Raw genomic sequence first — 22,108 nt, forward strand, 5'->3', positions numbered from 1 at the left:
TAAAGGAGACAGCACAGTTGACACAATATCCCGGAATCAAGACACACACAATAACGCCGGTCAATAATTCCCTGATCTATGGTAACTAGTCAGTGGATCAAGGAATCTGAAGAGCAAACCAACACTGCTCCTTGTGCTCCTTTGAGGCACTTGTGAAATGGCTCTACTCTAAGGTGCTTATATCACTGATAAGGGCAAATTCCCTAAGGAGTTACTAGCAGTAATCTGTGCCTCTTACTGAAAAAGAGGATGGTAAGAAAGGTATGTCTGAAGGCAAGGGAACCCTCTTGGAGAGGATGTAGATGAAGCTTGCTAAAGTTGACAAAGAATGGTGTTGCATGAAACCAAGATAGCTCACATGGAAAGCAGAATTATGGCAGCTCTTGCACTTCTTTCTGGAACTGAGGGAGCTAGTTAACTGTGTTGTGCTATATGGTTCCTACGAATCAAGTAGGGTTGTATATGAGGTCAACATAAACTTCAGAATATAGGGTCTTAGTCCATCTATACCATCAGGAAATGTTGGCACAATTCCTACCAAGCTCACAGTGCCGCATCTGAACCCTAAAACTTACCAGGATACCAGATGGTATCGGCAACCTCAAACATAACTACTCTGATTCCCAAGAAAATTGTGGAAACAGATCTACCCTTTCATTATTACTTCGCATGGCCAAGATGAACATAAGAGAAATACGAAAATGGCCTTCTCAAACTTTATTGAAACAATCATATTCTTGTATAGAAAGCATGAGCTGCAATTATTAGGCAGATAAAACAAAGCATGGTAACCAGCATTATGAGAATGGTAAAAAAGATAAACAATTCAACCATGATAATGTTACTATGTTGCAGCAGCGGTCCATCCGTATGGGCTCAGACTCCTGGCTGTGTGAGCTGAACTTTGCTGAAGAAGCCACAGCTCTGTGGGCATGACCTCTTCAACTTGGCAACGGTGCTTTAAGGCCCCCCCGCTCATGACAAGGGGAAAGGTCACCAATTGCCTCGAACCTGGGTGCTTCAGTTTTAAGCCCTGTAGCCACAGGGCTGAGTGTCAATCAATGACATCTGGTCACAGAGTGGGGTCTCTCTGACCCCATCCCACTGTGAGGGACTTCTACCTTCCCTCGTTAGCTTAGGTCAGCCAATGAGGGAAGGCAGCAGTCCTAACCTTGCTGGGACCTCTGAGGCTTCCCTGTTGGAGCTGCTGGTTTTGAAGTATTTTTTTATCTTTGGGGCGTATATGAATTTATATGTATTTGTTAATGAGTGTTGTAAATGGGTGAGTGAGTGCATGTGAATGAATGGGTGTGAGTGAGGCGTATGTATGCATAAGTAACCTCCCCCGTCCCCTCCTTCGTAAAGTTACCATCCGCCACTGCTATATTGTGACAGTCCTATCTGTTACTATCTATAGTATTGAGAGTGTAGTAGGAGTACCCTCTGCCAGATCCATTGGGATAGCACACCCACCATACCTGGGTAAGATGTGCCAGGAAATTGGCCTGATGTAATGTAAGCTATTGTCCTTTGCAGGGTGGACATCAGAGTCAGCAGGAGTGCATTTCAGTCACAGTGCACTGAGTTCTAGGATAATCCCAGCAGAAGTGCGCCTCTGCTGAATGTAACACAGAGGCAATTTATACAATAAAAGCAATGTTCATATCCCACTATGTCAGAGATGCAGAGCTGATGCAATGATTTGTCTGGAGCACCAAAGCTGTCTCCAGTGGACAATCTTAATACAATGTCATTGTGCTCTGTGTTTCTAGCCTTAGGCAGAGTGTACTGATGACATGACAGCAGTTGCCTTACTAGGAATAAGCTCCATGTACAGTGTCTTCTCAGCACTGTTAGAAATGGAGTCTCTAGTTGGCAGTCGGTTTGCATCCTGTCCAAGTAGGGACCCTCACTCTAGTCAGGATAAGGGAGATACCCGCTCAGATAACCCCTGCTCACCCCCTTGGTAGCTTGGCACAAATAGTCAGGCTTATCTCAGAAACAATGTGTAAAGCTTTTGCACATAACACACATTAATAAATGAAAACACTACAAAAGGACACCACATAAGTTTTAGAAAAATAGCCAATATTTATCTATATAAAACAAGACCAGATACGATAAACATCCAACATACAAAAATAAAAATATGAATTCGGCAAGTTCCTTGAAGTCAGTAGCTCCACCTGGGGCTATCACAGCGTCGTGATCAACAAAACCAACAGTTCAGGCCAGCTGCGGCGTTGTGGGCCAGCTATGGTGTCTGCGAGACCCGCAAACAGTACCTTTGAAATTGCAGGGCATTGTGATCCTTGCGGTGAGCTTCGGAGAGAGGCATCGCTGGTGTTGCGGTGTCGGTTCCAGAGTCAGTGCGGAAGTCGTCGGGCCTTTGAAGTCATACCCATTGTGGATCGAACTCCAGGCTGATGAAGTCAGAAGCGCTGGTGTGGATGGCGACGGGCTGTTGTGCGAAGCGGGACAATGCGATGTGCAGTGCCCACAGGTCACGGTGCAGGCAGCGGCTCCGTGACGGCTTCGAGCAGAGTAATTGAGACCAGGGTGCGGTGTGAAGTGGGGTGGTGAGGTGTGCAGTGTCACCAGGTCATGATGCAGGCAGCGGCAGAGTTGTTGCTGAAGCACTGTCGTCGGTAGGCCCAAACCAGCAGCGGGATGGGACGGTGCTTCGTGACTCTCACGAGTGGTGTCCACAGGCCATGGTTCAGGCAGGGATGCCTGGTGACGACACTGGAGTTGGTGATGCTGGCGTCGATGGACCGGGGCTGCAGTGCAGGATGGGATGGTGCATCTTGTACCTCATAAGCGGTATCCACAGACCACGGTGCAGGCAGCGGCGCTGGTGTCAGCAGGAGCGGCATTGTTGGGGATGCGCGGGCTTCAGTGTGAGCAGGTGATGCCAGAGTGCGGGGTCCACAGGTCACGGTGCGAGCAGCGGCTCGGTGAAGTCGTCTCATGACCGCGTTGGTGAGCCCATGGCCGCAGTGCAAAGCAGTGCAGGTCCGTGCGGTGTCTGCAGATCATGGTGCAGGCCAGCGACGTTGCAGTGGTTTCTCTTCTTGAAGAGCACAAAACACACAGTCTCCAGTGCTGCAGGTCGAGGAAACTGAAGTCTTTGGTGTTCCTGAGACTTCCAACAGGAGGCAAGCTCTACTCCAAGCCCTCGGAAAACTCCCTCAAGCAGGACACAAAGTGCAAAGTTCCCCCTTTACACTCTTTTCAGGGAGAAGCAGCAACTGCAGGCCAGTTCAACAAAGCAACAGAGCAAAGGGACAGGACTCCTCCTTCAGCTCTTCAGCTCTTCTCCTGGGCTGTGGTTCCTCTTGATTCCAGAAAGATTCTAAAAGTCTGGGTTTTTGGGTCCTCTTCTTATACCCCTTCCTGCCTTTGAAGTTAGTAAACTTCAAAGCAAAGTCTCAAGTGTTTGCAAGATCCTTCCCTGTCCAGGCCAGCCTCAGACACACACCAGGGGGTTGTCGACTGCATTGTGTGAGGGCAGGTACAGTCCTTTCAGGAGTAAGTGACCACTCCTCCCTCCACCCTAGCTCAGATGGCTCATCAAGATATGCAGGCTACACCCCAGCTCCCTCTGTGCCACTGTCTAGAGGAGAGGTGTGAACAGCACAACTGTCAAACTGACCCAGACGGGGAATCCACAAACAGGCAGAGTCACAGAACGGTTTAAGCAAGAAAATGCATACTTTCTAAAAGTGGCATTTTCAAACTCGCAATCTAAAAACCAACTTCACTAAAATATGTATTTTAAATTGTGAGTTCAGAGACCCTAAACTCCATATTTATATCTGCCCTCAAAGGGAATCTGCGCTTTAAAGTTATTTAAAGGGAGCCCCCATGTTAACCTATGAAGGAGATAGGCCTTACAACAGTGAAACCAGAATTTGGCAGTATTTCACTGTTAGGACATGTAAAACACACCAGTACATGTCCTACCTTTTAAATACACTGCACCCTGCCCATGGGGCTTCTTAGGGCCTACCTTAGGGGTGCCTTACATGTACCAAAAGGGAAGGTGTGGGCCAGGCACGTAGGTACACATGCCAGGTCGAATTGGCAGTTTAGAACTGCACACACTGACACTGCAGTAACAGGGCTACTTATGTGGGTGGCACAATCAGTGCTGCAGGCCCACTAGTAGCTTTTGACTTACAGGCCCTTGGCACCTCTGGTGCACTTTACTAGGAACCTACCAGTAAATCCATTATGCCAATTATGGATAAACCAATCAATAGAATAATTTACCTGGGAGCACTTTAGCACTGATCAGCAGTGGTAAAGTGCGCAGAAACAATAACCAGCAAAAACATATAAACAGGAGGTCAGAAAGCAAAAAGACAGGGGAGACACACCAAAAAGCTGCCAGATCTAACAAGCACATTATCACATAAGTGTAAAAACATGTAGAACGTCACCATCCGAAAAAAATGGCAAGCTAAAATGGAGACTCAGTGCGGGCCCTAATGTGCTTCACCACAGTTGGTGATTTAAAGGAACATTAGGGCATTTGAACTCCTGTATGTAAAAGGCCTGCATGCTGGAGGAATAATTTGCTTCTAGAATCCTAGAGGAGTCTTTAGACCGGCACCTCTGAATATGCCTTAATATCTAACATTCCAAAGCAGTATCTTTGATGTCATCAAGTTTTTCTGCACTATGGACTCCACATTATTAAAACCATTCCATGTTATAAGCCAAGCCCTTGATACCAATCAGCTGGTCTGTTAACCTTTTGAGATTAAATCTTCAGCCACCAAACTGACTTTTGTGCACACTGAAAGACAGTTGGGCCCTTTAGATTCTCAGTCTTTTGAGTTTTGAACAATCAAGTATTAACTTTGGTTATCCATATTTCCTACAGTATGACTTACTTTAAAAAAATATATATTTCATTTATAACTAACTTGGTTTGCACCTTTAAGTTACATTTTATCTGAACATTATAGTTTGCATAGCTGTTGTTCCTCATAGTGCAAGTATGACTCCAACACTCACCGGTCATTATCGTTAACACCTACTGCACTAACTATGATGCCACTCAATACTACCATCTTCTAGTAATGTGAAGGACTAAATTACAACCATCCACCCTATTCTGTGGCTGGGAACTAACGATGTAGCCAAGTGGACAGAACAATTTGAACACATGCCCAAAACACTGTTGGACAACTCACCGGTAGTGCTGGCAATGCATCTGCCAAGTGGTGACAGCACAAATCGCATGTGGTGGCTTCAGTCAATGATGTTACTCAATAAGGTGTACAAGGACGACAGACCATAATCACATACTCTGAAACCAATAAAGATTGGGTACAGAGCAAGGGTACAATATGGGAGGCCTTTATGGCAGTTCTATGGGGTGAATGCATCTTTAAAGGACACAGCATATTAAAATCCATTAGACAGGACCTTACTAAACTAGAACAATAGCTTTCGCAACTAGAAGCCTAATATCCTACTAATAATGACTGCAACTTATTTTGACAAGTGCAACACAAGCCTGAGGAATTCAGTGAGACAGCAGACAGCTAAATACACTGTGTGGGCAAATATACAACCACCCACAGGTCTTCCAGAGTAACTCGGGTTCATTCGGGCTGCTCCAAGTCAGATAACCTGCAAACATTCTACACAGTTTTTACATCAGATTAATCCAGAGCTGAAGGCAGTGATTCTGTTTTTTTCTGCACTGCTAAGAATGGCCCTAGCCCAATAAATATACAGCATGGACCCAGACAGGGTTACTCCTTATCTCCTATAATCTGTGCACTACTGCTGGAACCCTTGATAAGTTGACTAAAGGAAATGCATTCTAACTGGGGTATTTGCTTTGGGTCACACACCATTCTGGCCTCCCGATATGCAGATAATATCCTCCTCATGGTCAATACTGCCCCCATAATATCAGAAATAGTCCACTTTAGAAAATGGTCAGGGTTAACAATCATTTGGTCCAAATCACAGAAGATACCCCTTCCCTCGGTCACTAGAGAGGACACTCTAGACTATCCGCTTCAGTGGCAGGAAGAGCCAAACAGATATTGGGGCATACACAGAGACATAAATATCCTCCTAAGGGAAAACTATGTGAAAACAATGTCTAAAATAGACACAAATATAAATAAATAGATCCAACTGCTCCTGTCAGTGGATTGCTGGATAGCCTTAATTAAAATGATGGTACTCCAACAATTGCTCTATCTCTAGTCATTTGTTTCAAAACATTCTGATTCCCATATCCTGCAGCTTCTTTGCCTGACTTCATTCATTTGTTAAACTAACATGGCCTACCAAATAACCACGTAGATGTTCTCAGACCTTACAGTGGCTGTACAGTCAAGATGGCTTTGCAGCACTGCATTTTGAAGCTTAATACTATGGAGCTCAGGCCCACTTGGCCACACATTGATTCCATAATTACAGGCAAGTCCTGCATCGTCAGGTTGAGTTGGAACTAGCGACACCATGGAACCTAAATGCACCTATCCAACTGCGGGAGATACACACGGTGGATTGTACCATGTGGGCATGGTCTCACCTGGTGTAGTTATGTAACATCAGTATACTATACTCACTGGACATAAAACTAATAAACAACGTTAAATTGCAAAAGATCAACTCGATAGACAACTTAGCACACTGGGTGAGCATTATGCCAACAACCAATTTATACCACTAGTTACCTACTTGCTTAAGCGAACGTTCACTCCCTTGGACGTGTTTACATATCACCAACTGAGAGAATCGATGAGATGCATTCCTGACTTACCCACAAGAACATGCAGACTACTTAGTTTGATCACCGCTGGACCCATTGTCAAGCAAACCATAACTCTACACACTAGTGTTAGAGACTAAATTTTACTAATACATGACTGGCATAAAAGTCAGCATATGGTGACTTGTATATCTTCATTTAAAAGACTAGCAGAGAACATTAACAGGCAATGTAAAAACATGCACATTTGAAATATTGTGAAGATTGTGACCTCCACTTGTTTGGGTATCGCAAAATACCATAGCAGATGTTGTGCATTTGTATTAAATAAACATTAACTCTAATTTCTAATGAAGCTATTATTTTTTAATGATATAATAGATCTGAAAAGTATAATATGAGTAGTAAATGAACATGACCTGTTAGAAATGGGGTTTCTGGTTGGCAGTCAGTTGGCACCCTGTCCACTCTAGCGAGGGTAAGGGAGCCTCACACCTAGGAGAACCCCTGCTCACCCCCTTTGTTTGCTTGGTAGAAGCAGTCAGGCTTATCTCAGAGGCAATGTGTAAAGTATTTGTACAATCACACACTGTAACACAGTGAAAACACCTCAAAAGGAGTCACACAGACCCCAGGTACAGTACCTTTTGAAAGTGAGGAAACAAGCCGGTACACTGAGTTGGGAAGTGAGGCATTGCTGGATCCGGTGCAGCGTCGGTTCCAGGATCAGTTGAGCAGAGGCATCAGTACGAAGCATCGGGTCCTAACTGTGGAGCAGTGAAGATGCGGCAGCGTCGGTGCAAAGCGTTGGGTCATTGCAATTCTGGTGGGGTCGATGTCTGGCGGTCAAAACGCAGTGAGGTGACGTCTGGGGGTCACGGTCATGCCACGAGGCTGCAGGTGCCGCAGCGAAGTCGTGTGTCACGGCTGTCGGTGACATGGCAATTGGGACTCACAAAGTCACGGGACATCAGCGGCTGCTGCGGTGTCAGGTCTGCAATGTTGGTCGGGGCCGTCGCACTCCAGCGGTGACCACGACTTCAGTTGCAGGCGACATTGCGGGGTGAGGCAGCGGCATCATTCAGGGCATTGTCCGAAGTCGGTGCACTTGGTTTTTCCTGGTTTTTCACCAGCTTTCACTCCCAAGGGCCCATGAACTGGAGTAGGCACCACTTAGTAAGTTAGAGTCCACAGCAAGTGCTGTCTCTGAGACTTCTCAACAGGAGGCAAGCTCAGTGCAAGCCCTTGGAGAAACTTCACAAGCAGGATACGCAGCAAAGTCCAGTCTTTGCCCTCTCTAGAGTAGAAGCAGCAACAGCAGGCCAACCAAGCAAAGCACACACCGGAAACGGGTAGTACTCCCCCTCCAGCTCTTCAGTTCTTCTCCTTTGCAGAAGTTCCTCTTGATCCAGAAGTGTTCTAAAAGTCTGGGGTATTGGGTCCACTACTTACACTACTTTCTGCCTTTGAAGTAGGCAAACTTCGAAGGAAAGTCTCTGTTGATCACAAGATTCTGCCTTGCCCAGGCCTGGCCCCAGACCCACACCAGGGGGTTGGAGACTGCATTGTGTAAGAACAGGCACAGGCCTTTCAGGTGTAAGGGTCAGTTCCTCCCTCCTCACTCTAGCCCAGGAGATTCATCAGGAGATGCAGGCTACACGCCAGCACCCTTTGTGTCATTATCTAGAGGGAATTCACAGCAGCCCAAAGTCTGACCCAGACATGGAATACACAAGCAGGCAAAGGCACAGAATGATTTAAGCAATAAAAGCCCACTTTCTAAAAGTGGCATTTTCAAACTGACAATCTAAAAACCAACTTTACCAAAAGATGTATTTTTAAATTGTGAGTTCAGAGACCCCAAACTCCAGATCTCTATCTGCTCCCAGTGGGAAACTGCACTTAAAAGATATTTAAAGACAGTCCCCATTTTATTAGAGCGAGGCCTTGCAACAGTGACAATCACGTTTGGTAGTATTTTACTGTCAGGACATGTAAAGCACACCAGACCATGCCCTACCTTTAACATACACAACACCCTGCCCACGGGGCTACCTAGGGTCTAGCTTAGCGGAGCCTTACATGTACGAAAAGGGAAAGTTTGGGCCTGGCAAGTGGGTACACTTGCCAGGTCGAAATGGCAGTTTAAAACTGCACACACCCAGACACTGCAGTGGCAGGTCTGAGCCATGTTTACAGGGTTACCCATGTGGGCGGCACAATCAGTGCTGCAGGCCCACTAGTAGCATTTGATTTACAGGCCATACGCACCTCTAGTGCACTTTACTAGGGACTTACTAGTAAATCAGATATGCCAATCATGGAAAAGCAAATTATACATTCAGTTTACACAGAGAGCACTTGCACTTTAGCACTGGTCAGCAATGGTAAAGTGTACCAAAACCAGCAAAAACAAAGTCCAGCACACAATCAAAAACACAGGAAGTGAGGCAAAAAGACAGGGGAGAATACGCCAAGGATGCCAGGTCTAACATGATCTAATAGTACCTATGTTGATCTATTATGGATTTTATTAACGTGGAGTTAAATGCTTGCAGAAAAAAACGCACACTGAAATTCATTTCTAATGTTTGTATTAATAATGATCACAACCAAATTATTTTGTGTTGCATTTGTATAAATTAATGGTATGCATTAGTATAAATGTTTCAGGCATAAGAATGGTACATTTAGGCTTACTTAGCCAGACTAGGACTGAAGATTCATTTTTGTTGCAATAGTGAGAAATACTACTTCATCATGTTCCCTTTGACTTGAATTGTTTACTAGATGGCTTGTGTGTTAGAGAATGTCCTATTGTAATAAAGACAGGGATCATGGTTTGCTATTATAAAACGTAACAGTATTTGTTCTAGTTGCCGGATCCACAGAAAGAATTATTGAATTCACATGAGAACTGTTAGACTCATCCTTTGTAGCCCAAGAAAGGAGTCCAATGTTGCAAATACTATTCAAAATTTTATATTTTGGCGGAACTGTATGACTTCATCAAGATGACTTCGCACCTTCCCTGAGAAAATCCGGAATAGTTGCAAAACTGATGGAAGTCTGTGATTTTCATTGGATCTTGACCCATTTGCGCAAGATGGGTCCACTCTCAGGACCAATCAGAATCCTATGAACATTTTTAATTAGGGAGAGTATTTTGAAAATTAGAGTTAGTCGTCATTGTTAGGCTGCCTTAGAAGGGTCCACTTCGTGTCACAGAGAGTGTCAGTCCTTCTAAACATCTTCGAAGCAGTTTCCCTCTTGCCTCTTATGTGCACCTTCTCTAATTACCCCAATGTCAATGCTGTTCAGTACAGATATGTCCAACAAATTCTGAACCACTCTTACCCTATGTGCAGCTCGTTTTCTGCACTGTTCCTGATGCTGCTGTCTACAGATGCTGAGAAGTTGTGAGCGTCCAGGACTGACAATTTCTTACTGTCTGCTGTCTCATGAGGAGAGGTATATAACTGGCAATGTGATTTTTCTTGTTTCCTTCCCTGTTTAGATGATTTACAGCAGTGTATGTTTTTATAGTGAGTTACCCTAGTTAGATAGGTTTTCTAAATTATTTTTGTCTTCTTTTCCTTTTGTTTTGCCCTCATATGTTAGTCTGTCCTCACACATGCAAGTCCAAATTCGTGACAAGAGTAGGGATGGCCTAGCCCGAAATTTGAATGCTGTTGTTTGAATTTGAAAAATGTCACCATTAAACTACTTTGAAATCTGTTTCTGTTGTTTTGTTAACTTGTATCATCTTATTGGAGAGTTTAATAATACTGATATTTAGTAGGCTAAATTTCTTTAGATGTTTCGGCCAGCCTATGGTTTTCATCTGTTTATAATTTAGTTTTGCATATCATTTACATTATATTATGGTTGTAATTGAGCTTTTACATTTGATTCAGTTTGTAGTCATGATTTAGTGGACAAATTGTCATGTTGTTTATGTGGGTTTAGATCATTTTCGCCATTGATTTAAGTTGAAAGCGTCTGATTACCACACTCCTCACTGAGTCCAAAGATTCCATTGACCTCTAGGGTGGGTGAGTCGGATTGTGGTCTCCCACCCCTGCGTTGGTTTCCATAGCTCAGATTGGAGAAAGGAGACCCGCGCTGTATTAGCCATGGTTGACATGCTGAAACAGCACACCGATCTTGAGGCCACTGGTCAAGAGATCTGATGAGTGCTGTTACAGATGTGCTGTGGGAGTACTGCTGTCAGCACACTAAGGAGGTATCAGTGAATGCAACACAGCGCCTCATGCACTACAATTACCTACATCAACTCTACTAGACAACGCTTAAACTGCACTGTTATGGAGCAAGGGAAAACACCAATTCAAACACGTTCTTCGCCAGAGGCAAGATTCATGAACATGACATGGTATTGCCTGTCTGTTGCTCGCTAGTGGTATGAACTGGTACAAATGCCAAATCATATGACGGACTGACCCTGTCAGTGGATTCAATGCTAGTGCTGCAGAGCTATGTGAAGAAAGTGCTCAAAACTAGTAGGAAGATGGTGGGCTTGGCCTTCTTACTGAGACGAGCGGCACTATGTTGGGGTAGAAAAGCATCTCCCAAGGCGACGGACTGACTAGCTGACTTGGCACGGTGCAGCACACTCACAGATGTTTGTTGCATACTACTCTTGTCAAACTCCAGGCCCCACGATTTCTGGGACCCTGTACGGATGTACATTGCAGCTTGATCAACTGAACCAGGAGTCATGGGGTAATTTCAGACATCTTCTTAAGGACATACTATTTAAACCTACTGAAGTAGGCATCACTTACTAACAAATGGTTATGTTCTCACATGTTTGAAGCTGTACTATGTGCTACAAAATTATAGAAATCTTCATTTTTATATGAAGCACAGCTAAACGGTGAGCTTTTGCAAAGTTTTCTGCATCTGTGCCCCCTATGTAGCCATTATTTAAACTGGTAGCACTAGGCAAGATGACTTGTTTGTCTTTTAAGAAAATGTTTTGCAAATCTTTACTATTTTGATTGATTGTAAGCATAAATATTTTACTATTTTTTCTAGGCCAGTGGGGAAGACCCACCTTCAACGTGGGTGGAATATTTGGCATGTTGGCTGGAGTGATTGCAGCCACGGTGGATTCCATAGGCGACTATCACTCCTGTGCCCGGTTGGCTGGAGCACCACCTCCTCCAAGGCAGGCCGTTAACCGAGGGATTGCCGTGGAGGGTATCGGCCTCCTATTCACAGGAATTTGGGGCTCTGGCAATGGCACAGCCTCATTAGGAGCAAACATCGGTGCTTTAGGCATTACCAAGGTAAGGAAAATGATTATCTGTATGTGAATAATCTGGCATATCACAGAAAGAACATATGCAATGCATTAAAGTATATATCACAATCAATGTACTGGCACACAGGCAGATGGTTAACTAGTTAAATAATGAAGTGTCATGGCAGCATGTTCTCAGGGGAGAGACTCAGGCAATCACCCATGTAGCTGACGTGGGACCTGCCCTGTCTTTCTCCAGTGGCACAGATCAGAGACGTTTTAAGGTACTGGCCATGTTGGCTCTGGCCCAGGGCCTCTGATGGTGCCAGCGCTGTTCTGCACAGAGTCTCGCCCTAATGACCTTGAATAATTCTTGAAACAGATTTTTTAAAATACTGTTTTCCTTAAGTTTATTTTCATTGTGGGTGATGAATGAGAGTCTATTACATACATTTTGGAGACAAATGTTGTGTTTATGTTTCATGCAACATCCATAAATAATATTTTAGATCAAAAAGACCTCACATATGAAAAATGGGAGGGTGTAACAGACATGATTTGCATTAATATTAGTGAGCTGCTGATGTGTTACAGTATTGATTACACTGCACTATCTCTGAATATTCGAAAACGTTTAGTTTATGGACGTGTGTACCTGTGCACTGTCCATGACCTGGCCAAAGAGGACATGAATTGAAACTGTATCGTAAATTCAGAACTGTTCCAAACAGGGGCCCCAAAAACGGATTTGGCCGGGACCACAAAATCCTTAAGATGTCCCTGACACTGATAAAAGAGTTCATTAGCAAATCAAGAGAACATCTCTACGAAGAACATGAAGCTAAATATAGATGCAGAAAGAACAGTTATAAAATGTATCTAAAGATATTAGTGTTAGAGAAGTAATGTGTCACCCATTACTTTCAATGGCCCTCCATCTACTTTGCAGGATTAGCGCCACAATTTATGGTGCTAATCCTGCAAAGTACCACAATAGCATCATAAATTATGACACTGTTGTCCGAACGTGCGCTATGGTACGCTGTATTGTAAATACGGTGCATACATAGTGTCGTTAGTGGGGGTACGGGGCGCATGAAAAGTGGTGCATCAAAGCTGATGCACCACTTTCTTGTAAATATGACCTTTAGGCCCATATTTATACTTTTTTAGCACCGCATTTGCGCCGCTTTCTCACGCAAAAGCGACGCAAATTTACAAAATACAATTGAATTTGTAAGTTTGCACTGCTTTTCCATCAAAAAATGACGCAAATTCGGCGCTAAAAAAAGTATAAAAATGGGCCTTAGTGTCTGCCATCTACGGCTCCTTTCATGGCTTTCACATGTGACTAGGAGGGATGAGGTTCTGGACGTGCCCATTGGGAAACAATTGTGACTATCACTAAGGAAGAAAGATAACTACTCAGGCACACTTCCTTCAACCCCCACTATGCTGAAGACGGTGAAAAGGTTAAACAGGGTGCAATTGTTACATACACATACGTGAAATCATCCACCACTTGAATTGTGGCAGAGTCTGTGTTGCATAATGGCTTCATTTTGAACGCATAGGCTTGAAGGAAGATGATGTATTTGTCTAGACATTTTAGGAGTCCAAAATTGATTTCTATGTTATGTTTCTTAAGAAGGAGGTACTAGTAGTCACTGAGTACTTCTGGATTGAGGTGAGATTGTTTGAAGAGCAGGAGGATTTGCCTAGTTTTCATGGGTCCTGAGAAAGTTCCTTGAGCAAGGATAGCACTGATGGCGTTGATGTACGTGACATAACCTACATGTTACACCTGAACGTCATTTGGGAGTCACTGGGGCTCGCATCAGCCCTTTTCTACCCCTAGATCTGCCCTTGCGTAACCTGACTTAGTGTTCTTAGGGCTGCATCAACAGCAGAAAAGAAAGGCAGTTCTTATTAAGAGTTGTGTTTACATTCTGGGTACCCATGTTTGGTCCAGCCTTTCGCAGCAAACTGGAAGTGTCTTATGATCTAAGGTGGTCCTTCCAGTCCTGTATCTAACAACCACTCGGCAGCCTCCTATTGTTTAACAAAGATTAGGGAGACTGTGGTGACTTTCTCTCGCTGTGTATCACCACCAGGATGTACAGAGGGTGGAAAAACTTGTAATAAACACATACCTGCCACATGTGAGCATCGGTCACAGATTTTAAAATGCCTAGTTGACGAGTACTTGTGCTGGTTGAACTTCCTTCACTTCCAGCCCTGGGAGGTACTTCATCTTCTTCCTCTCTATTTTCTGGATAACATATTCTTCTAGGAGGGTTTGGGCATTTCAAGCCTCAGCTCATGCCCCAAGAGTCTTTTCATAATCTTCTTTTTTAGTGGATTGGTCTAGAGTTTTTACCATGTACTTCCGCATGGCCCTCAGCTCACTGATCTTGAGGGAGTACAGATTATTTTCGCCAACTCCATGGTTCCTTTCATTTCCAAAGTTGCAAAAATTGGAATCAACAATGATTTACAAAAAATTCAAAAATGACCCATTTAAAAATAAAAAACATGTTTGTCTTATGTTGGTTTAGAGGATTTCTGATTTTTTAACTTACTAGCTGAGTGGTAATGCTAAACACAAGTTCTGGATCCAACCGTAGATGACACATTAATGTAGGAATGTGGATTATTATGTGGTGTGATTGTGAGGCCTCACCCTGTAATAATGTCACAATCTCTATCAGGTCAGGTTAGGTTCTTTAACAAAACCTTTACCTCGGTCCTGGGTAGCTGTGACACAGAGCCATCAGGCTCAGCTAAAGGAACAAGTGTAATGCATTTAGAAATACCAAAACAATTAATAAAGGAGAGATGCAACACAATATAAATCCAACACCAATTTGTAAAACTAGAGTGTATTTTTATCTGCAATTAGACACCAAAATGACAGTAATCTATTGAGGGTAGCCAGAGATTTGATTTTTCAAAGGTAAAAATACGTTAACTTTAATCAATTGGGTGCAACAAAATAGTTGCAAGCAATTAGTAGCCAACGGGCTTAAATGTCTGTTACAATGCTATTCGGACTAACCACAATGGGCAGGTGCCAGTCACAGCGACCACACAGGTACAGGGAGATAGTTTCCCTTTACAGTGGTCCAGCTTAGACGTAGTCCTGATACTTGGTATGAAGACCCTAAGATGCAGAACGGATCCTGAAGAAATGTGGTGAGCTACTGTGGGGGTCAACCTGGGGTCCTTGAACTTCAGGGGTCATCTTCAGCCTCAGGACTCAACATCCATGTTGCAGCAGGGGAGTCCAACACAGTTCCGGTTGCCGTTGACAGTAGGTTCAGTGGTTCTTCATAGGTAAATAAATCCTTTTTTTTGAGGACCAGAGTCCACTTCATATTCACCTATGTGACTCTGACCTTTGGGCTTGAAGTAGGTTGGTACTAATTGTCTAGTGGTGAGCAGGCATTCCTGGCAGCTGGGCTCTCAACCGGTGCAGATCTCTTTAGCTTTTGGTATTCCTGAAGATAAACAGGAGGCTAGAATAAGCCCTTGTAGTGGCTTATTCCATCCTGACACAAGTGGAGCTCTTTTCCACAAGTGGGCACAGCAGACACAGTCCTCTTTGCAGCTCTCTTGGGTCCAGCAGGTGCAGTCAAATCTTTGGCACAGCCTCTTTTTGCTGGGTCGAGGGAGATACAGGGCAGTTTTTTTCTTCTGTCTTCTTTCAGTCCAGTAGTAATCTGAGGACTGTGGGTCTAGGGTGCTTCTTTTATGCCATCTTCTCATTTGTGGGAGGGGAGGACTCAGTAGCCAATGGAAAAATAGTTCCTGCAAGGCTACCCTTCCCAACGACAACCCGGAAATGCAGAGAGGGGCCAAGGCAGGTGATGCGGTCTGGTCTTCTTGGGGTTCCCTGCACTGGTCCACTTCCTGGAAACAACACTAGTCGCAGTCTGGAAACCATTGGTGCCTGAAATGTTTTTTGCGATGCTGTTGTACTGTGGTTCCTCAATGGCCTTGCTTCTGTGGACTTCTCTTCCCCACCCGTCACGCTGCTGCCTGTCATGCAACTCCTGAGGGGTTCCATCATTATCTTCGCTTGTGTGCTGTTGTGTGGTAGTCAGTGTCTCTGCTGTTTTGGGACGTTTTTTCTTTCCTTGGAGGTAATGTCACCAAAGCATTTACCAACAGCTGAATGATCCTATTCGGTAAGATGCATGCATACAAATACTTTTGGATATTTACTTACCAGGGTGAGTAAATGTGGGATCCCTGCATTGGTACCCACAACATTAATGGATCTAGACTTTTGAGGCCATATTAATCAACAATTCACGCAACACAGCTAGCCACCTTGTTGCATTGCGTGAAAGGGAGAGGGCAGTAATGCGCTGTACTTAACAAAATACAGGGCATTCCTGCGTTCTGCCTGCACCTGTGCACAAACTACTGCCTACCAACACACAGGCACCATTGCGCCATGGTGCAAGGGTGCCTATGTTGTAGACAGGCTTGTTTTTGTGCAGGAAGGAGTATCTTCCTGCACAAAAACAATCCTCTAAGGCAGAATGTAGCACACATAGAAAGAGGAAAATATGAGGAGAAATAAAGCCATTTATTCTTGTTACGTCTCCCCTGGGGAGGCATAGCATTCTGACGCATTCCCAGGACTACCAGTATTGGTAAATTTGGGAATGCTTCAGAATCCATGGATGGATGTGTGGAAAACCCACAATCCACCCCTGGAATATCACTCTGGGGCAGAGTACTGCAATTGGTTTCTGCAGTTGGTTGTTCTCAGACTTTACAGAGGGCCTTGCTTTACTTTCCCTGCAAGACGTGTTTTTGTGTACTTTGAAACAGGTTCTCACACAATAAAAGGCCTTTCTTCAGTTTGCTGTCCCAGGCCACATCAAACCTTCTGAAATGCCTGCCCTGTATTGGAGGACTGTGGGACTTCGCATATTTTTTCTAGGGAACAAAGCATCCTTCAGCTCTGTGAACTTTTTCAAGGAACCCTGCAATGCATGTTCAAGAGTTGTTTAGCATTTTCCCTACTTCAATAGTAATATATAAAACCATTGTTGAAATAAGGAGGTGTGGGTGTCCTTACATGAAGAATTTCCAGGTTTTATGTGAGGGTTCTCAAATGCAGTTTGTTTTTATGATTGTCAAGTTTGTAACTCATGTAATGAAAGTCTTCAGCTTGTTTTCTTAAGGCTCCTTTGCTCTCTTGTATCTTAAGGCTCTAGGCACTAGAAGGAAGTATCACTTTATATTCAAAAAGTATAATGGAGAAAAAATGAAGATAATGACTGATTCAATGTATATGCAAGTTGGTATTCTGCTGCTAACGTTTCCCCAACCTGACAAGTCTCCTGTCTAAAATTGCAATCTTCCTAAAATGCTTCTGAAGTATCCAACCACAAATCATAGGGCCTCAAAGGGTTTACAACCGAAAAAGAGCTGGTTTACAAATGCACTAGGCGAACTTTGTTGATAGGTAAACCCTTTCTGATTTTCAAAAAGGGTTCTGCAATTCATTCTGAATCAATATTAGGAGGGTGCATGAAATGTGTGTTACCTTCTGTCGGCTGCAATTTTGGTCGCAAACCATTGATCTGACTTGACACCACAATAAAAGGTTGAATCTGATTCACAAAGGAAATGCTATCTCCATGTGACAGCTTTTCACAGCCTTTCCTTACCACTTGTTTCAAGCACTAACGGGTTTGCAGACATGCCACTGATATGTTCCCAAAGACATTTTTTTTAAGAAGCACCTGCTACTTCAGTGGGTGTGGACTATTTTGAATAAAATGTTTCCCATTTGGAAATGCAAATGCACAGATAAAAAATCTCCTGTCCCTTGCAGGCCTCCATTCCTACATTGCATCCAATGACAAGGGGTCGCAAATTGCAACCTCTCTAATTAATGGCATCTCCCGTACTTCGGCCCATATTTATACTTTTTGCTGCAAAACTGCGCAAACGTAGCTTTGCGGCAAAAACTATAGCGTTGGCTTGCATCATTCCAAAGCGCCAGCCGGGCTCCAAATTAATGGAATGCCGCAAGCCAGCACTAAGCTTGGGCTAGCATCAGAAAAAATGATGTTAGCCGGGTGGGGGTGGCGGTACGGGTGAACGGGGTTTTGCCTGAAAAAATTACGCTAGGCTGGTTAGAGGCAAAAAAATGCTGTTAACCAGCCTAGCGTTATTTCCTGACGCAAAACCATCCATACCACATGACACCTGTCTTATAAGAGACAGGAGTCATGCCCACAACCCCAATGGCCAGCAGAGGGGACCAGGGTCCCCTGGGCATGGCCTATGCACCCCGTGCCATGCAGGGGGGGCTCATGTCAGGGCCCCCAATAGCACTTAAAATATATTTTTTAATACTTACCTATACTTACCCTACTTACCTGGGTTGGGGTCTCCCATCCTCTGGTGTCCCTCTGGTGTGGGTGGGGGTGCTCCTGGGGCTTGTGGTGGGCACCTGTGGGCTCATTCCATGATGTTTAACCATGGAAATGGGTCCACAGGTCCCCTAATGCCTGGTCTGACCCAGGTGTTAAATAATGGTGCAAAGCAAGCAAAGGGATAAATATGGGGGTATGGGGTTAGCACCACTTTTTAGATGGGAACGCCTTCCTTGCATCTCATTGACACAAGGGAGGTGCACACATCCAGAAAATGGTGCTAACTCCAATATTTTGACACTAGAGGTGCCAAGCATCAAATTATAAATATAGAGTTAAGTTTGCACTGAATTTGCGTAACAAAATGACTCAAATTTGGTGCAAACGTAGTATAAATATGCCCCCTTCCTTCAATGCTCCAAACCCAAGGGGCTGTTTTACTATATATTGCACAGTGCAGTGCAGCCATCAAAGTTGCTGTGCTGCATGAATGGGAAAGACAAAAACAGTGCCATAGCTACAACGACGTCTCTCCCCCAGCGCTGTCCCACTTTTGGCTCCCATGTCCCAATGCAGATATTCTTGCAAACCCGGCAAAAAGTGTTGACAAATTTCCCTTTAATTTTTGGGGTATTTTATAAACGTGTAGTTTCAGGAACAGTACATTTAAACAGACCCTTAATGCAGATAATATAACATGTTAATCAGGAACTAACACACTTTATGGTGTACTCTAGGCTTCATGTGGACGTTTCCTTATGTTAAACCTAAGGTGCTATATCCTACATTTGTATGAGAACAAGATGAAATATTTAGAAGGTTGCTGCAAGCATGCAGTGACTGCCAGTTCCCTCCTATTTCCCTGTAGCAGTGACTGTTTCAATCAAATTTCCATTTCTTTCCCTGAAAATTCTGAAAAGGGAAAACGTTTTACTTACAGCACTCATAAGACGAGGCAACAGTGTTATGCCTTCTCTAGTGGCATTTCGAAATGTTCACTTGGGCGGCAGGTTAAAGGGTTTATTTACAGTTGGACAGAGATTTAGCCCTGCTGTAAACCAGAAGGTTACCGCCTAGCGAAACTTTTTCCCAACTCTATTTAGTGTGATTTTTATTATTAGTGGTGGAGTGTTTGCTGTCTCTGCCAACGCACACTTCTGGGCGGCAGCCCGTCTGTTAAAAGGACTACTTTTCCAAAGCATCAGGATGTTTGCCGTATTTAGGGAGATTCTTTCAAAGCAGGTGTTGCCTGGCCAGGTTGGCTGGCGACCCTGGCAGGGATAATCAAACCTGGCTGCACATGAAATGGGAAACTCCCTGTGTAGCAGGGTCATTGTCTGTTTATCTGTGTCAGAAACAAACCTCGGCTCTGGGAGCTGTTAATGAATTAGAAATACTTGCAGGCTGGGCCTCAACAACATGGTGAGTGGCTGGTACTTCTGCTGTACTGGTGGCAGCCCTTTTGTCAAAATGATTCCTACCAAGCGGAGGGTGCTCTCACAAAATGGTGGGTGGTTCTTCACTGGGTTGGTGAGGTAAACCTCTCTGCTTACCCAGTGCTTTAACAGACGTCCCACTTTTGTGGGGTTTTTATACTTACCTTTCATCTATTTAGCCATGAAGAAATGTTGTGATGGTGCAACAACCTGAATGCAGACCACAGTGCAGCATTGGGATGGTCACCGGGCAAGTGGTCAAAGACTCCTAAGATGTCTGACTTGTTGGCGGTATTCAACAGTAACAGGCTTGCAGCAATGAGTGATCAAAGCCCACCAACATGAACACCCCCACACCATGAGTTATTCTCATCATAATGATTGCAAACAAAAAAAAGATACAAAAATGTCTCCCAAGGGATGGCATTACACAGCTTCCTCAGACCCACTTGACACCACTGAAGAGCACACTACATGCAGCAACCCTTCTCTGCAAGTGTGATAGATTCCCTAAGTTATTTAGAGAAGTCTGCTGGATCCTGCTGATTTGATCATTTTCAAAACATGCTGCCTCATTTTATCTGCAAGGCAGTTCCAACCCCACACCATTTCTGGTTAACAAGATCATAGCTAAGTGGAACGTCTAAGACCCACACCCACAACACTGCTGAATTGTAAAAATGCATGTTTCAGAAGGACCATTTCTATGCTCCTAGAGAGTAGACCTCCTGTACAGTCCTAATCCAGGTACTCCATCCCATTCTCAATTCCTGAAAGAGCTAAATGCTCTTCTCTGTAGGGATAACTAGATTTCTGGGTCGGTGGCGCAAGACAGCAACCACAAGCTAGGCCATTTCCCGATCCCGTCATGCCGAGGAGTTTCACACACACTCCTGAGACCTTACTCTGTGTCTCTTCTATACCTTATACCTCTAGATGAGACGGAGGGCTTACACGTCCTTTTTCTCTACATACATGCCAGCTTAATTACCGGGGAGCAAGACACAGCGCCCCCAACACAGGAAATTACCCAAAAGAACTGTTTTGTTTATAGATCGCACCGTAAAAGATTTTGGATCCATACTTGCTGACTTATAAGTACTCCCTCACGAAGACTAGGGGATAATAGTGTTTTGCCCCCGTCACGTGATTCCCACTTCTCTTTCTCTATTGATCGTACATTATCTTGAAGAGTTTTACTTGAGTAGGATAAGCCATTTATTCATGTTAACACCTTACATATACTTTGCCCTGAGGAAGTCAATCAGATTAATTTCTTGGAGACGAAACACGTGTTGGCTGTTGGATGTTGTTGTGATGACCACATATGGAATCTTTCTGATGTGATGAACATGTATGAAAACCTCGCACAAGAATAAAGACACTGAACTTTATCTCTTTTTGGATTATATATTGTTTCTCTGAAGACCAAGAACCTAACTGCACAGACTCTTATCTTATTTCATACGAGTGCCCTGGCTTTTTGAATCTCCCGATCCTGCCCTGCATTGTCCAATACGACCCTTCCTACTTATCAAGATCACCTATCCACACCCGGATGGGGCATTTGATTGCCCGAGAGCCTGATCTGGAGTCACCTGGTGCGGCTGCTGAGGAGGACACACCGGGAGCTACTGCCAGCTTGCTGCTCCTGAGGGAGGAGACCAAGGCGTCTCCTGAGGTGGTACTCAAGGACATGCTGGAGCAAGAGTGCCCTACTTAATGGGGTGTGCCAGTGCTCTGTTGCTTGGTGGATCCAGAGCCTCATGACCTTGCTGAATCTGCAGATGCTGCAATAATGGCTTAGAAATAGTTGTGATGAACACAAGGACTTGTGCAGACCGCCGTCAGCATGAGAGGTCCCCGCCTTCTGAAATTGAGTGTGGACGCCACCTGGAGGGCACTGCATGGGACAGGGTGGCAGAGTCAGCTGCCTGGGCGAAGGATCTGGAGGGACCACACCCCAACCAAGGATTCCACACTAACTGGTGCCCTGGGTGGGGAATCCCTGGAACTGCAGCCTAAGGAGAGGCTGCAGGATGCTGCGGAGGCTGGGTAGAGGCCCTGGTGCAGTCTGGGATCCTGTGTGGACAGATTGATCATTGAGGGGCTCCCCTCGCCCGAGAAAGACAACAGGCAAGAAGGGTGCCACTAGGGGTTACAACAAAGACTTGTCACTCTAACATCATTGGGAGTGGTCCAGCCCAGACAACGTCGGGGCCAGTGGGGACCACTGGAAGATATCACTGGT

General features: G+C 44.5%; 1 protein-coding gene across 1 annotated transcript in view; it reads left to right on the forward strand.

Moving 5' to 3' along the window:
- LOC138287141 (solute carrier family 23 member 1-like) overlaps nucleotides 1-22,108 on the forward strand; it is a 343,235-nt gene that overhangs the window by 120,237 nt on the left and 200,890 nt on the right. The window contains exon 4 of the mRNA XM_069227499.1: nucleotides 11,810-12,063. Coding sequence (XP_069083600.1) covers nucleotides 11,810-12,063 — 254 coding nt within the window. The remainder of the gene's footprint in view (nucleotides 1-11,809; nucleotides 12,064-22,108) is intronic.

This window comes from Pleurodeles waltl, chromosome 4_1, assembly GCF_031143425.1.
Source record: "Pleurodeles waltl isolate 20211129_DDA chromosome 4_1, aPleWal1.hap1.20221129, whole genome shotgun sequence".
Lineage (NCBI taxonomy): Eukaryota > Metazoa > Chordata > Amphibia > Caudata > Salamandridae > Pleurodeles > Pleurodeles waltl.